General features: G+C 36.4%; 1 protein-coding gene across 5 annotated transcripts in view; it reads left to right on the plus strand.

The window, feature by feature from the left end:
* SLC25A13 (solute carrier family 25 member 13) overlaps positions 1-15693 on the plus strand; it is a 99194-nt gene that overhangs the window by 73994 nt on the left and 9507 nt on the right. For all 5 annotated transcript variants that reach the window (XM_039708269.1, XM_039708261.1, XM_039708254.1 and 2 more), the window contains one exon: positions 8458-8598. In XM_039708269.1, the coding sequence (XP_039564203.1) occupies positions 8458-8598 (141 nt within the window). The remainder of the gene's footprint in view (positions 1-8457; positions 8599-15693) is intronic.

Here is a 15693-nt window from a genome sequence, read left to right on the forward strand (position 1 = left end):
TCACCAGTTTAAATCATGTAGCACAGTACAATTACAGATCCCATACAGATCTGCTTTTGTTTAAATTGTCAAGGCAATTTTAGGCATATTTCGAGAGACTTTATAGGAATCGTAATAAAGTTAAAATGCATTGGACCTGCTTGGGCAGCCTCAACTCTGCTATGGAACATAAAAATAGATATGGTTAATATTGAGCGGAAAATCCTGCCCAGAATTAATTTTTATACAGGAATGCAATGTGAAATTCCATGTGAATTATGCCAAATAACAGATCAGGTGCAAATAGTTTTATTAAGCTACTTAAAACATTTATTTTATGTTTCAGCGGGTAATAAAGATAAGTCCACATCTGAGCTACATTTTCTTCGTGGCATTGCAGTGGCGACAGAGGGTGTATAAACTGCAATTCCCACATTTAGATCTCTTACTTTCAAAAATTCAGACATTTGGAAGTTGTGGACTAAAGGAAACTGAAGGTGCCATTCTTGCTCTCATTATTATGAAACCTAAATATGTTAAAATTCAGTTATACTTGGCAAGGGAGGCTGAGCTATGGGTAAAATTAAATTGCACACTATATATGCCAGGGGGAAAATTACCTGCATGTATATCTGGAAAAAAAAAAAGAAGCAAATAATTGCTGTCACACAAAAAAGTTTTGGTCTAGTTTATTGAGATAGATAAATGAAGATGGTTATCTTGATGATTGCTCTTATGACCTTTGACAGCAAAAGGCATATATGTCTCTTGAATACTTAGCAGATTTGTTCTCTGAGGTCTGTTCTCCCTGTGCTTGGGGATCCATTACTTTCAAGGAGAGTTCTGCCTGCTTGTGTATATCCAATTTTCACATCTGCTTTAACGAAAACTTCAGAATCTCCTAATACATGCTTTTTTCCCTTGATTAAATGTAAAGCTTTTTTTTTGTGCATAAAACTGTTGTTGTTCTAGAAATTATTTAGATTTAAATTCTGTTTAACATAATTAATATAATGTACCTGACTATACAATAGTTAATTAGGTATTTTTAAAGTGTAGTACTGTTCTCTGAACCACAGTAATTGTATTTATTTTCAGCATGCTGAAAATCATTTAAACTAATAAGTTTTTGGTAAAAAATCCCCAGCTAGATCTAGACTTAAAAGTTACTTCACATTTGCAAACTCACTGGATTTCAACACTCCTCTGTTTTAATTGTCTCTGATAAATATTCATCTAATTTTAGATTTAAGCCTTATGATGAGGTTTGGGAAGGCAACATACAGTAACATGATAGCCCTTTCCAAGAGGTTGTACTAAAGGCTGGGAAAGTTACTGGTGTAAAGTTCCTGCTTCTCTTTGGCCTCACCCCATATTTCCTTGCAGGTTTGGATGTTTTTAAAACAACAGTTTGCTGAAATTTTCATCCAGTCATACTTACTTAAACTGGTCTTTCCCTAAATCAATCATGAATTTTACAGAACTTGATTTAATTTCATTTTGAATTTTCCTTTTGCATTAGTTAATCTAATTTAAACTTTTTTTTCACAAAAGTATTTTTCCATGACAAATAAGAGATACTTTCCCATTTTGCTTTTCCTCTCTTCTTTCTTTTCATTTCTTTTCCTCCTAAAAAAAGAGAGACAGAAAATTTTCCAAACATTTTTTTTCAAACTGTTAAACAAGGAGGGATACCTAGGTTTAGGTTGATAGTTTTCTGATTCCAGAACCAAACAATTCTGAATGCTTAAAAAGTCTTTTTTTTCCTAACAAACTTACGTAATATTAATTCAACTTGAATCTTATGCTTTTTTTCTCCTGTTATATTAGAAATAATGACTGCAAAGTTTTACATAAATGCTCACTGCAGTTTAAGACATGGAGATTTATTTTGACAATTATATTTTATTACATGTCCCTTTCTCCTTTTATTATAGTAAAATATTATAGTGTTTGCCAGTGAAGGTTCAAAAAAACCCCAAATCCAAAAAGAAAGACTTGAACTCAAATCAGGAATTAAAATCTAGCTTTCTGTGAGAAAAAGGAAGATATTTATGATGTCACAGTAATTTATGATGTGACCAAGAAATAATGGGTCACAGTTTTAATACAGCTACCATGCCTTAGGACTTGAAAGGTCTGTAAATCATTAAATGATTCTACAGCTAGTCAAAATAGACAAGTAGAGCAGACAGAGCCAAACATTAGCAGATTTGACAGGTCTGTAAGTTAATTGCTTTTATAATGCCAATCAAGTAGGCTCCACTTTGATTTTTTGGCTAGGCTTCTGAGAAGTGAATTACCTATAACGTGGAAAATACCCACAATTTTAATTTTTTTCCCATTGCAGACTTGGTCAGTGCTTATAAACAAACTGTACTCCTGTTTGTTTCTGTTTAGCCAGGTCATTAATATTCTATTGTGGGACACTCCTCACAACTTGTATCTGAGTCTTGGAAATCCGATGCAGTAGCAGGAATGTACTTCTGTTCAGACTAATTGCAATTCTATTTATGAGCACTTTTATGTGAGGATTTGACAGAGCTTGCTTTACATTTTATGTACATTTAGACATAACAAGACTGTGATTCTAGCAGTGTTTACTGTTTGAGCTGCACAAAGTAAAACCTCAGCCGGACCAAGGAAAGGCAGTCCTCAGAAGACAAGAAAGGTTGGCTAGAGAAAAACAGAATTCTGCCTGAGCAGCATGAAAGCTGTTTGTGTGGTAGGCTGATCAGGGTAGTGAAAAGCAGATGATTGAGGGCTCAGGAAATCTTGTGATCTGAAGAAAAGGTATTTACTATATGAACTCCCATTGCTAAAGAGCATTATCACAATGCTGTGTAGTAGGACCACAGATGAGAGAACACAAAATAACATGAGATAGCTTGTCTAGATTTTTGAGGGCTGGCTTTATGGAATCAAAAGGTAGCATAGAACCAAGCTTTTGAGAACCCAGTGTGCTTTGCTCTTGACATACAGTACCACATAATTAAGGTGGTCACCTTCAAGATCAGTGAGAAATTAAGGTGCTCACCTTTGAGACTGTAAGAAATTAAGGTGGTCACATTTGAGACTGTAAGAAAAACAGTAATTTTGGTCTGCTGTCTGTTACTTGGGAGCTTTTCTGGTAACAGGAGAGTCCATAGTGAAATCCCCTCTGCAGCAGTTTGGCATAATTCACCTAATGCTCTTGGGACCTACTGCCATACAAACACCAAAGCTTTTAGAGGTAGTTTGAAGCACTGCAGTGGCACTCTGTAAATCTGGCTTCTAAGACTTGTTCTGTTGTAGAGTTGGTATGTGGTTTTGTGGTAAATCATTGAACAGTTCTGTACCTTAGTTGCCCTTTATTATACAATGAGGATAGTAATTCTTCCATTCTTGAAATCATTGGTACATTTTTAATTTAATTTTTTATGAAAATGAGCAATCTTTATTTAGTGTCTGTACTTTAGGAAGCTTGACTTTAATTAGTGTTTATGGATGCTATGAAATGTGCAGGAAAACAAGCTCATCTGGAAACTGACAAGGAGGAAGGGCTTGGGACAGAGTAGGATATGCAGTAGGACTGAATATGATAAACAGTTCACTAAAAATCTTGGAATTTGAACTTGCTTGGCTTTTGTGGATTAAACAAGTAACCAAGACATTGTAGGCAATTTCTTTTGCAGAGGTTGATTTTTGGTAATTGTATAATATATTGCTTATGAATTTTTATGATTGCCATTAATTGCTATAATTACTATCCCTGGGTGATATTGTTGAAAAACATTAACACTCTAATAGCAGTAGTAATCCTTTCTTCATCCATGAAACCATAAAAGGGAATATGTGATAAATTGGATGGGATGCAGAAGAAAGATCTAGGCTGACCCTAAGAGCCGTTAGTGAGAGCAGGAAAGGGGCTACAATTTGAAATAGGTAATAATATTAATTAGAGGAGCAAGAACATTTGATGGTCAGTAGCACTGAAAGGAAAAGAATCTAGTATTTTCTTCTGGAATGGAAAACACAGAATTTCCTTCTTTAATTGCAAGCTGTATTCTCTTCAGAACATACACCAAAGCTTTCAAATGGAGATGTGAAAGCCTGAGGAGAGTTGTGTCTGGTGTGCTCATTTCTTAGTTAATCTCATAAGGGCACAAAAAGCAGTTATATTAAAAAGAACAGGAATTTCTTCACTCACTGTAATGAGGGGGGTGAAAAACTGTTTATTTCCCAGCAAGTTCATTGCAGAGTGATTTGAACATGAAGAAATAGAAAACATTTTTACTCCTTAAACTGACATACTGTTAAGTGCTTCTTACTAAACCAGTTTTTTTTTTAATTACAGAGTGGGCTTTATTTCTCCATGGACAAAAAAACCCAACCAATCCTCAACTATTTCTACTTCTTCCTTCTATTCAGTAAAGTAGGAAAGTAGCAGGAGACATGATAGACAGTACTGTATTACTGTGCAAGACTATACTGCCATCGAGAGGTGTTGGGTGATATCATACCAATTGCAGAGTTGAAGAACCACAAAAATGGGAAATAACCCAGCTTATTTTAAAAATTCATATGTGTTTGGGTGCATAGCTAGCTGACTTTGTTAAAGCACATTTAAAGACATGCACGTTTCTAGTTATGCATGTATGAATTGTTCTTGGAGGACAGTGATATTTCCCTTTATTTTCTTGCTCTAAATCAAACGACGATAAGTGCTTGTGATTAGGTCAAATGTTAAATTCTTTCAGAATAATATGGGCCCTTTGTGGGCCCTTTGAGATAATTATCTATGCAGTACCTCTGGTTATCTATGCCTATTAATAACTCAAAATTGTAGTTTTTACTTTAATCACATTATAATAACTAAAAAGTAATAGATTTACTTATACAGTCAGGCCATTTGTTTTAAAAATGATTAGAAGATGTGATAAGGAATTCAGAGTTGAGGGTATTCAAGTTTGTAACTTCAGTACAGAAAAATTTGTGTTACTGGGAACCATCTGTATTAAACATTTGATGTATTTGATTTTTCTGACACTTAGTGGAGAAATCATTTAGCTTGAGGAACCTAAGCTTAAATGGTGTTTATTTGGGACAAAGGAAAAAAAAAAAACACTTCAAATTCTTCCCTTTGGGAGCGTATTTTAAAATCTTATAATTAAATAAATACATTTTTGATGGCAAAGGCTAGCAAACCAGAAGGCAGTATTCTTCAACTTTTGGCCAAACAAAATGAATGAACAGGGTGATACAATGTGCTGAGGATGTTTTGTCTTTTTTTTTTTTTCCGTACCAGTTCATACCAGTACCTTGAAAAGACTGGAAAAAAACCCAGATTGATAAGATTTCTTTCACTGCATTCGCTATGCAAAAAATGAGAAAGAAGACAGAAGCAGTGCTATTGTCATTCAAGCTACTGATTTGGAGATGAGGATATCTGGAGACTCTTACAAGTTGTGAATGTTTGAGCAGGGAGGAAATGCACACACTGGTCATACAATTAAACTGTCTGCCTCAAAACCCCTTCTTGTAAAACCAGATTCATTGTGCTTCCCTCACAGAAGCACTGGGAGGAAATAAATTAATATTTATGAGACACTTGCATTACTGTGATGATGAATAACACAATAGGAGTTACCAGTACTAGATAAGCAAGAAATCATTTCATTAGAGAGTACAGTAGCCATCTCCGGTTTGCTTCCCCCCCCATTTTGAGAGCAAGGAGCTGCAGTTACCAGCACAGACGCTCAAATAACAGAATGATCAAAGCTCCCCACCGAGCAACTGTACTTGTTACCACTGGAACTGCCTCTGCACAGGCTGATAAACCAGCCTTCCTCTGCATCACGAGGCAGGCAGGTGGTAGAAACCCTCCTACTGAGACCTCTGTCAGGTATTGTCTGGCTCATCGCTTTCAGTTACTCACCGTTTGATTTTTGGAGTGTATCTTAGATCAAATTCAGAGCGTGGCAGAGGTTGTTCAGGGAGTTCTGAGTATCTGGACAGTCTGGAAACACTTCACTGGAAATGACCAGTGTCCCTCTTCAAACCTGCTGTGTGGGCAGCAAAATTGATAGTCCTTTTAATACTGTGTGGTGCATGCAGGGCTCTGTTTTTAAAACTTTGAATGCAGCAAGCTTGGTTGTGTGAAGTGGGTAAATAATAGCATCCGTGTTTTTAAATAGCAAGCTGAAGCAGAGGAAGTCCTATGGGATTTAGCCAGAGAAGCAAATGTCTAATGCTGGAAGTGTCTACACAGCCAGGCTGGACATGCAGACATAGGCATTTATATGTGCTAGCACCTGAAGTACTTCTCATCTGTTTGTGTTGAAATTATATCTTATTGGAATAATTTGCCTTTATTCTCCTTTAATATGAGAGATATCTTTTTACTTCCTTTCTTTATAATGGCATTTACTTATAAACATTTTTATAGATTTTTAAATTGTTCCATGTTTTGGTGCACTAATAATAATAATAATAATAATAATAATTTTGTTGTAATCTTTTAAAATTTAATATGGTTTTCCTGTAGTGAAAATTAAAGGAACATTTCTCATGGAGTCATGGCACAATGAACTGCAGGAATATCATACTGAGGGAATGTAGTTTAATTCTGCTAGTTGATCAATTGATACGAGTTTTTAAGTAATGTGTTTTAGAGAATGGCTCTTGTATAAGAATCTTGCAAATTAACATTATCACCTGAAATTCAGATTTTATAACTTTTAAGAAGAACATATATATGCGGTGATATGGGGGAATGCCTAATAATTGTAATATCTACACCAAAAATTTGTTATATAGAAATATGCAATTCATCAAATAACCTTTCCAGGATTCTTTTTTATTTATTTTGAGACTCAGCAAGATGAGTAGACAAGTAAAAGAAAGATTTCTTTTGTTTTGAATGCTTTCTTGTTTAACATGTTCCAGTTTTAAGTGCAAAACTTAAGTCAGCATATGTGCTAAATAATTTATCAGTCTAATTTTTGATGGCAATAAGAATAGCAGTTTTATATATACCAGGATTCTGGTTTGGTAAAAGCAGTTAAATTAAATTATGCCAATTTGAAAGTCAAAACCAGTTGAGTTACACAAGGGTATGCTTTTCCTGGTCAAAATAGGAAACACTTGGGATATTTTGGGGGTTATGTAAAGACTTTAATTTGTAACCACATTATATATGCTCAGTCCAAGTGGTAGACAAGAATAGTTGTTCGTGTGATTTGCCATTTCTTCAGCACATTATTTGAACCATATTACTGTGCATATTTTTTATTTTGAATGATAGTTAATCTGAGCTACAATTAATTCTTTTAACACTGGGATAATTTTAAAACTATGTGCACGTGGTGTTTGCATAGTAGACATCACTACATGCAAATGCTTTTAAATGGTTATTTTATTTTAGTCATTACCTCCTAGAACAAAATAGTTGTTTTGTTGTAGGGAGGGTGAGGGTTACCCTTTGCATAATTTGTGTGATTTGAGAACATAGAGAAGAGCATAGCTGTCATGCCACAGAATTACATACTTAACAGAAGTTAGAATGACATTCTGTTGAATTTGAGCCAGAAGGAGTTTGAGTGAATATTTTTTTTAATACACTTAGGTAACCTTCACATTACCTTTTTTTTGGTTGCAGTTTTTTAGCTCAGGATCTGTCAGTGTAGCTAAAGGTTATGCCCTAAGTTATATATGATGAATGAGATGAACTTTACCAGAACCAGAGGGAATCCAAAATGCTTGCCACCATTGTGTTTTAAAGCAGAATCGATTGAGTGGTGTCTTCCCAATGAATGGAGACTGACACATTGAAAACATTTAGTGGTTCTTGATTAATAGAATCCTTCAGTCTCTAGACCTTCTTTTCTTTAATGCCTGGTACCTAAGTAATGATATAGAGCTCAGACTCTTGAATCAAACCACATTTAATGGCACTGAAACTGGTAGTTCAGAGGGGTTTTTTTTAAAAAAAAAAGCACAATATACTTGCAATTCTGTTCATTGGAATCCATGTGTTCTTTGTTATGTGAACTCATGTCAAAATTGAAAAAAGTTCCTGCCAGATTTCTACTCTTCAACAGTATGTTTTCACTTTCTATATACTGCACATCACAGCTGCTTTACTAGTTACTAATTTTTCCTTTTACTTCATTACTTGTGTTATAGTGTTATTGGTTTGTCAGTATTGCATAACTTTGTGTTGGTGAACGTGTTCTTGCAAAAAGAATTGAGCTAGTGTCTGTCTGATGTACTGCAGTGTCCTGCCGTGGCTGACCTGCTTCCTCTGTTTTTCCTGACAGCTCATCTTGTGGGGGAGTAGGTTTGTTTCTTTGTGACATGCGCTAAAACTAAAACTCTTGACTGCTAATAGCTTAACCGAGTGCAGCAAAAATGAAAATGTCTTATCTTGAGTGTAACAGGATGCATACTGCAAATAATGTAGCAGGTTAATATATTGATTTCTGCTTTTAATTTCAGGCTGGAGGTTCTCAAGTAATCTTTACCAATCCACTGGAAATTGTCAAGATTCGATTGCAGGTGGCTGGAGAAATTACTACTGGTCCACGAGTTAGTGCCCTCAGTGTACTAAGGGACTTAGGTTTCTTTGGTCTCTACAAGGTATGTTTTTTTAAAAGGTTAAAAATAAGCCTATTATAAATTTTCAAATCAATATATAATTTCATTGTTCTCACAAACTTTCACAGGTGGACACAATTTTACTTTCTAAAAGAAAAAATATTATGTGATATTATATCTTCATTTTTCATTTTTGATTAAGGGAAGAAACTGCCTCATCTTTTTGAGCATATGGTTTTGCTAATCTTACTGAGATTTCTTTTTTCACTTCAGCAGGTTTAAGTCTCATTGAATATTAGTTTGTGATTCCTAATATTCTGCCTGCTGTAAAAATAAGCTTATTTTCATCTGCTACACGGTATAGAGCTTACAGTTTTGGAACTTGCTTTTGCTCTTTTGTGGTTGATTCAGCAACTTTCCCAGATGTCATCATTCATTTGGTGATGGGAATTAATTGCAGCACAATAATAGTGAAGAAATACAGACAGTGGGAGCCCAGCATAAAAATAAACTCCTAAGCAAGCTTCCCCTTACTTCTTTAGCAGACTATTTTCCCAAATAATACCACAAAAAGCTGCCTTTTTGAGCATATGCAACAGACTCTACAGTTCTGCTTGTTATATTACTGTTCTCACATTGATACATAAATATGTAGAAGTCCTTAGCTTTAATGTTGGCAGCAGGAATGAAAACATCTTCTGAATGTTGAATCTAATAGGATATATGCTACAAATAATTTAAAGGATTAACATACTTTTAGGATGTCTTCTACTTTTAGATGAAGGAGATTAGATATGTGGGAATATGAAAGGTCTTGAAGTACCTCGAGGTAGCCACTACATTCAAGTATTGAAACAAAAGTTGTAATGGATACCATATACTGCAGAGCACCGTGTGGTGTTGCTTTAGACTCTGCAGCCTACAACTCGGGAGAGGGCTTGCATACTTCCAATTTGTCCCAGGATTTCCAGTGAAGCAGGCAGTATTCCTCTGTTTCTTATTTACAGCAGTCCAGCCATAAATTGAAGATGCTTCAAAAGACATTAAATGAGCCCCATCCCCCTCCTCCCCAGTATTTAAATTCCATCTGCTTTTTTAAGCATCCAGTCTTTCTAAATTGTGCTGTTAACATTACAAAGAAGGAGCCTACCCATGAGAACGTGTCTGTGTGTTTTGGCCTGGAGAGAAGTTGCAGGTCTGAATAGGATTTAATGGGGAGTTGTTTTTCCCTTTAAATTGACTTGCTAATTTTTTAGGTGTTTTACTGAAGCTGAGGCTATTGTGTAAACTCCTAGTAAATGGCATTACTGTGTTGATCAGATTAACATTTACGACTGAAAACAGGGATTTTGTAGAGTCTGTTTCCCTTAGGCTGTGCAGGAATGGAGGTCAGCTACTGACTTTTACTTAGACTAGCAAAAAGAAAACACAAGATGAAACCAGTGATGAACTAGTTTACTAAAGTAGCAATTTTTGATTTTTTTTTTCCCATTTTTAATGGCATTAATGTCTTGGGTTGTATCATGAATTTTTTCTGTCCTCTAGAGTAAATTCTGGTGGACATTAGTCAGGACTACACATGAACAGGAGCTAGTTACAGCACTATGTTGCGTTGAAACAGACAATTATTTAATCACAAGACACAGTTTCAGTGCTTCATTTATTGGGTCCATTTACCTCCACAAAAAAAGATGCCATGGAAGGGTTTGGATTTGTTTTTACTCAGCTGTTGTCTCTGTTTCTGTCTCTCTCAACCTCTCCACCCCACTTCCTGTGTTCATGTCCTTTTGTATGTCGTTAGGATTCATTGCCTACAAAAACTTGAGTGATTTGTCAAAACTAGAGAATTTAGCCTGGCAATGACAGGCACCCACTGAACAGAGACCATGTCACAAGGCTTGTGTCCAAGGGCACCCTTAGTCACAGCTAGGTCTGTAATTGGGCAGCTTTGTGCTGTTTTCCACCAAACATTTGGGACTGCAGCCAAAAGAAGATGGCAATACTATCTGCTCCCTTTCCTGTGTGCCAGTCAGAGCATTAGTGCCCCCACATAATGATCTGGAACAAGAAGGTCATTAAAGCCTTCTCCTCCTTAGGGCTTAGTTTGTTTTGAACCCAGACCAGCTCACTCTGTAGCTTCTCAGGATGGCTGTACCCAGTCAAGGGAGGAATGGCTGTGGCATGGGGAGCCAGTCTGTCTCAGAATAGTTTTAAACTGCCTCGAGGTGCTTGTGGAACTGTAGTGTTGGAGGCAAAAGCAGCCCTCTCCTTAATGCTTGAGCTGGAGTTGGCAGTGTTTGTGAGGCCAGGCAGATATTAAGAACTTACTGCACCAGTCATCAGCCCCAGTAAATGTTACTCAGAGACATCAATAGTTTTAAATTAATTTCAGATGAGACTAGATGTGGTAGGTGCTGCCTTCTTTGGTGGCACTTCTAAATTAATTTAGTAAGTGTAATGACCAAGGGGACATCAAATAATAATGAATCTTCTGCTAATGAGAACTGAAATATGTTGGTATGTTTGGAATGTTCATACTCTTGACAAGTCAGATTAGCTTTAAACTGCCTCGAGGTGCTTGTGGAACTGTAGTGTTGGAGGCAAAAGCAGCCCTCTCCTTAATGCTTGAGCTGGAGTTGGCAGTGTTTGTGAGGCCAGGCAGATATTAAGAAATCACTGCACCAGTCATCAGCCCCAGTAAATATTACTCACAGATATCAATAGTTTTAAATTAATTTCAGATGAGACTAGATGTGGTAGGTGCTGCCTTCTTTGGTGGCACTTCTAAATTAATTTAGTAAGTGTAATGACCAAGGGGACATCAAATAATAATGAATCTCCTGCTAATGAGAACTGAAATATCTTGGTATGTTTGGAATCTTGACAAGTCAGATTAGCTTTAAACTGTGAAACAGGAATGAGGATTTTATGACTATCTCAGTAGTTCTCATGTTGTTCACTCTAACAACTCTTTCATTTGCATCTGAAGTCTTTACTTTAGCTTTGTCTTTCCTGTCTCAAGACACAAAACTTGTATCTCAAGCCCTTAATGTACCTACTTTAGTAGACCTAGTTATGACTCCATAGATACTGCCGTGGAAGAGCAGATAGTTATTCTAGAAAATAATTTTATTTGGGAATCTTGAAGTTCCTTCAAGTAAGTAGGTTTAATGAGCCTTCATGTAAGTATTCCAGCTGTTTAAACACTTGTCTGTCTTTTAGCTATGACTTAAACTTTAACTGATTGACTTTCTTCTGCAAGTGTTGAAAGCAGTATTTTAGACTTTTAATTTCAGGAATTTAAATTTTAAATAAATGAATGTCTTTTTTGGTTTTAAGTTCTATTTACCACATGGCAAGGATTGTAGTGAAAATTCTTCTTTCCTAGTTCAGAGAAAATTCATCCCTGAAAGCTGTTCTTACCACTACAGATCCATCTGGCATGTTCTGCTTAGTTTCCATGAGTCGTTTATGCTGAAATTCAGCTGAAAATCTGTGAGAGTCCCATATAGTAGTCAGCAAGGAAGAATGTATTAATTATAAGTGCAGCCAGGAGATGTGAAGAGTTAGTATTAGCTTCATGAGGCAAATTCCTGCATGTCTTAACAAGACGTACTGCTTGTTATTTGAATTTATATATTTTGTATTATTTTCTACCTATGAAGCACTTCCTGTGGATTTTAAAATAAAATGCCCACACCCCCCTGATATAGTTAATTTCAGTGCTCCTGTCTTGCAGTAACAGAGAAAACCAAGGCACAGACAGATAAATCTTATGTCTCATGTCAACAAATTAACAAAGGAAATGTAAACTCTTTTTGCATCCAGCTGAGTGAATCTTGTATTGATTATGATCATAATTATCCCTGCATTCTAATCCAAAAGCATATCCTTAGAGGATCATTGAGAAGAAGCTGATTGCATAGTTTTGGTGCCCCCCTGTATAAGTGAGAGTAATATTCTCTGGGTCATTCACTGGCATGTTAATGTGCCACTTTACTGTGCTACCGACAGGAACAGTTCACAGTAGTACTGTGCTGAGATCTCTGCTCTGTGCTTTCTCTACTTGCAGACTTGATGTTAGAATAATTTTTGTTGAGACCCAGTACTGGAGGTCACCTGGGCAAACTGGGCAACCTGACCAGGTATTTGACCACCCTCACAGTTGAAAAGCAAACATAGAAAAGAAACAATCCCACACCTCTTTTGTTATAACTAATTGAAGTGGCCATGTTCAAGCTTCTGATCCTTCCACTGTGCACATCCAAGAGTAGTTTTCTTTCCCTGCACTCTCCTTTAAGTGAGCAATAAGGTCTCTCCCTGGCCTACTCTTCTTGGAGTTGAGCACACTGAGCTCCTCCAGACTTTTTCTCCAAAGATGCTTTCAGCCTGTATCTCCATCCTATGAAGTTATCTCTGAACAGCAGCCTCTCACCACAGCACACTATTTCCCAGTTCAGCATCATCTGATGAGATTACAGCTCATGTTCCACTGGTTTAGCTATGGGACATGATGACAGACCGTTTCAAAAGCTAGGCTTTTAGTCAAGGTGTACAACATCCATTGCTGTCCTCTTATCCACAGGTCTGGCAAACTGGTTGGTCAGCTGTGATTTGGTAAATCCAAATTAGTTGTTTCCTTTTGTTCTTCATATGCTTGGAAATGGTTTATGACACATCATAAACCTCCCAGGAACAGAGGTGTGCCCAGACAGTTTCCCAGATCTTCCTTCTTCCTTCTTACTCTTCAAGATAGGGGCGATGTTTGTCTGTTCTACTTACCAGGACCCCCTTGTCTGACTTGACCTTTTGAAGGTAGCAACAACTTCACAAAGTCATCAGCCAGCTGTCTCAGCACCACTGGAGGTTTCTATTCTGGTCTCAGGATCGTGTATGTGCTCCAAGTGCCCTGTCTGCAGATAATGCAGACTTTTCTGGTAAACTTGTGGAGCTGAGGGCCTGGGGACAGATTTTACTGGTAAAAAGCAAGAAAAAGGTAATTTCTCTGCTTTTTCCATGTACTTTGTCACTAGGTTTCCTACCCCCATTGTGCAACAGCCTCACAATTTATTTAGTTGCCTTTTTGCTACTGATGTGCTTACAGAAACCTTTTTCACTCCCCCTTCACATCCCTTACTAGATCGATCTCCAGCTGATCTTAGCTTTTCTGTCTCAATTGCTGCATACCCAAGCAGTGGTCTGTATATCCTGGGTAGCCCATACCCACCTCTGCTTCCCTTTCTCTTCCTTCCTCACCAAAGAACTAAAGAACAGTAGGTCTGGGATCATAATAAGTGCGACAATTTACAGTCAGTGTTTCCTCTTAGACTCCCTGTGCCTTCACTAGGTGGTCAGATATTAGCCATTCTGTAATGATATGCAGCTTAGAAATAAAATGCATGTTAATTCCAGCAATAAAAAGATTTGACACATACAGCTTGTTAAGCTGATGGCTGGGTTGAACCCCTGTAGTTCCTTAAAGCTAGAAAGCAAATATTTTTTTTCTGTCTTTGTCTAAAATTCTGAACTACTTGTGTAAATAAGTATTTTAAAACACTGTACTTCTCAAAATCCAGACGCTGCTTTGGGGAGGCACTTTTGCAGAGGAAATTTATTTCCTCTATTTGTATTCTTTCTCCCAGTAATCTTTACTGTGAAAGCACCAGGGTATTGAAACTAGTGACTAGTAAATTCTTTAGCTACAGATACTCTAACTAAAGATACTTTTTAACTATTCTTAAAAATATAGACAGCATATCACAGTCAGCGAAAATATCACTTAAATTAATGCAAAATGTCATTTGTCTTGGCAGAAATGGGAAAGGATACTTTTCTGGTTTTCAATATTTTTTAATAGATTTTATTTAGTTCCTAATCACAAATTAATATTGAAGTAATCATCCAAGATTAGATAATACATTTTCTGTCTTCTGCCTTACAACTTAATATGAATAAAGTCCCGTTAAAGTCAGTTGAATTTATATTCTGTTGGGTTTGAAAGGCATCTTTAAAGTGTCCATGTAAATAAACACTGTAAGTATGCCTGCTTATTTTGTACATCACAAAAACTTATATCCATATAATATCTGCCATAAAATTTTTGATAAAATATTACTTCTCTTATACATAATCATTCTGAATAGTGCTTTGCAGCATAACAGACAGTTCCACTTCATAATTTTTGCACAACAAAGTTATTCTGTATTCCAGGAAGACAGTAAATAATGGAGTGGTAAATAAGTCTTCAAGGAAAGGGTATGTTGGTTGTGGTAATGTTTATTTTTATAATCGCTACAAGGTATTTAGCTCAAATTTGTGCTTTTGCTGATACTGCCAACACAGTTTTCATTTCCAGAACTAGTCAGAAAAGCTTGCAAAAGTCTCTTTTTCCTTCTCCTCTCCCTTCCCCCCAAATGCTTCATAAACAATCTTCTGGTGTGTTGACCTGGAAAGTGTAATCTCAAGTGACAGGATGTGTACCAAGCTCTCACCTGGTTCCTTTGATAACAGCTGAGGTATTTCACGTTCTGAAGTTGAGGGTTTACAGCAGGATGATAAACATGTGAAAGACTGTAGTAAAAGTTTTGAGTTACATTTTGCATCCACCATGCCTATTTGTGACTGCTCTCATATGTAAGAACCTGATTTTCAGAAATTTCCTTTTAAATTAACAAAAAAAATGCCCTTCCAATTAAAACAGCTGTATTTTCTTCCTGCAAACTGAATTATAACTGCTGGTAGAGCATTTGAAATTGGCATTTTATTCCTCTAACATGATGTTCTAAATGAGTTTCGTAGTTTGGTATATGTGAATAAAAACCTGTAGTAGCTTTTAAGACAATGCCATTTTACAGTGGAAAAAAAAATGTAGCCCTTGAAAGCAAATACCAGTAATATTTGACTGACTGTTACGAAACCTGTTAGGTGCTGTTAGGGCTCCAATTCCAAAGGGTTAAATCTGTAGTAAAACCCAAGAAGAATGCGAAATGATCAAGAAATGACATGCTGCCTATTGTTTGTAACTATAGGATCAAAATAACAATTATACATGCCAAATAAATTCTAAACCTGTAAAAGAGAAAAAGAGGGGGTGGCTGTAAGTACAGGTGCCAGAAGCATTAAATAACTCTCGCAGAC

The sequence above is a fragment of the Passer montanus genome, unplaced genomic scaffold (assembly GCF_014805655.1).
Source record: "Passer montanus isolate IOZ18808 unplaced genomic scaffold, ASM1480565v1 scaffold10, whole genome shotgun sequence".
Taxonomy (NCBI): domain Eukaryota; kingdom Metazoa; phylum Chordata; class Aves; order Passeriformes; family Passeridae; genus Passer; species Passer montanus.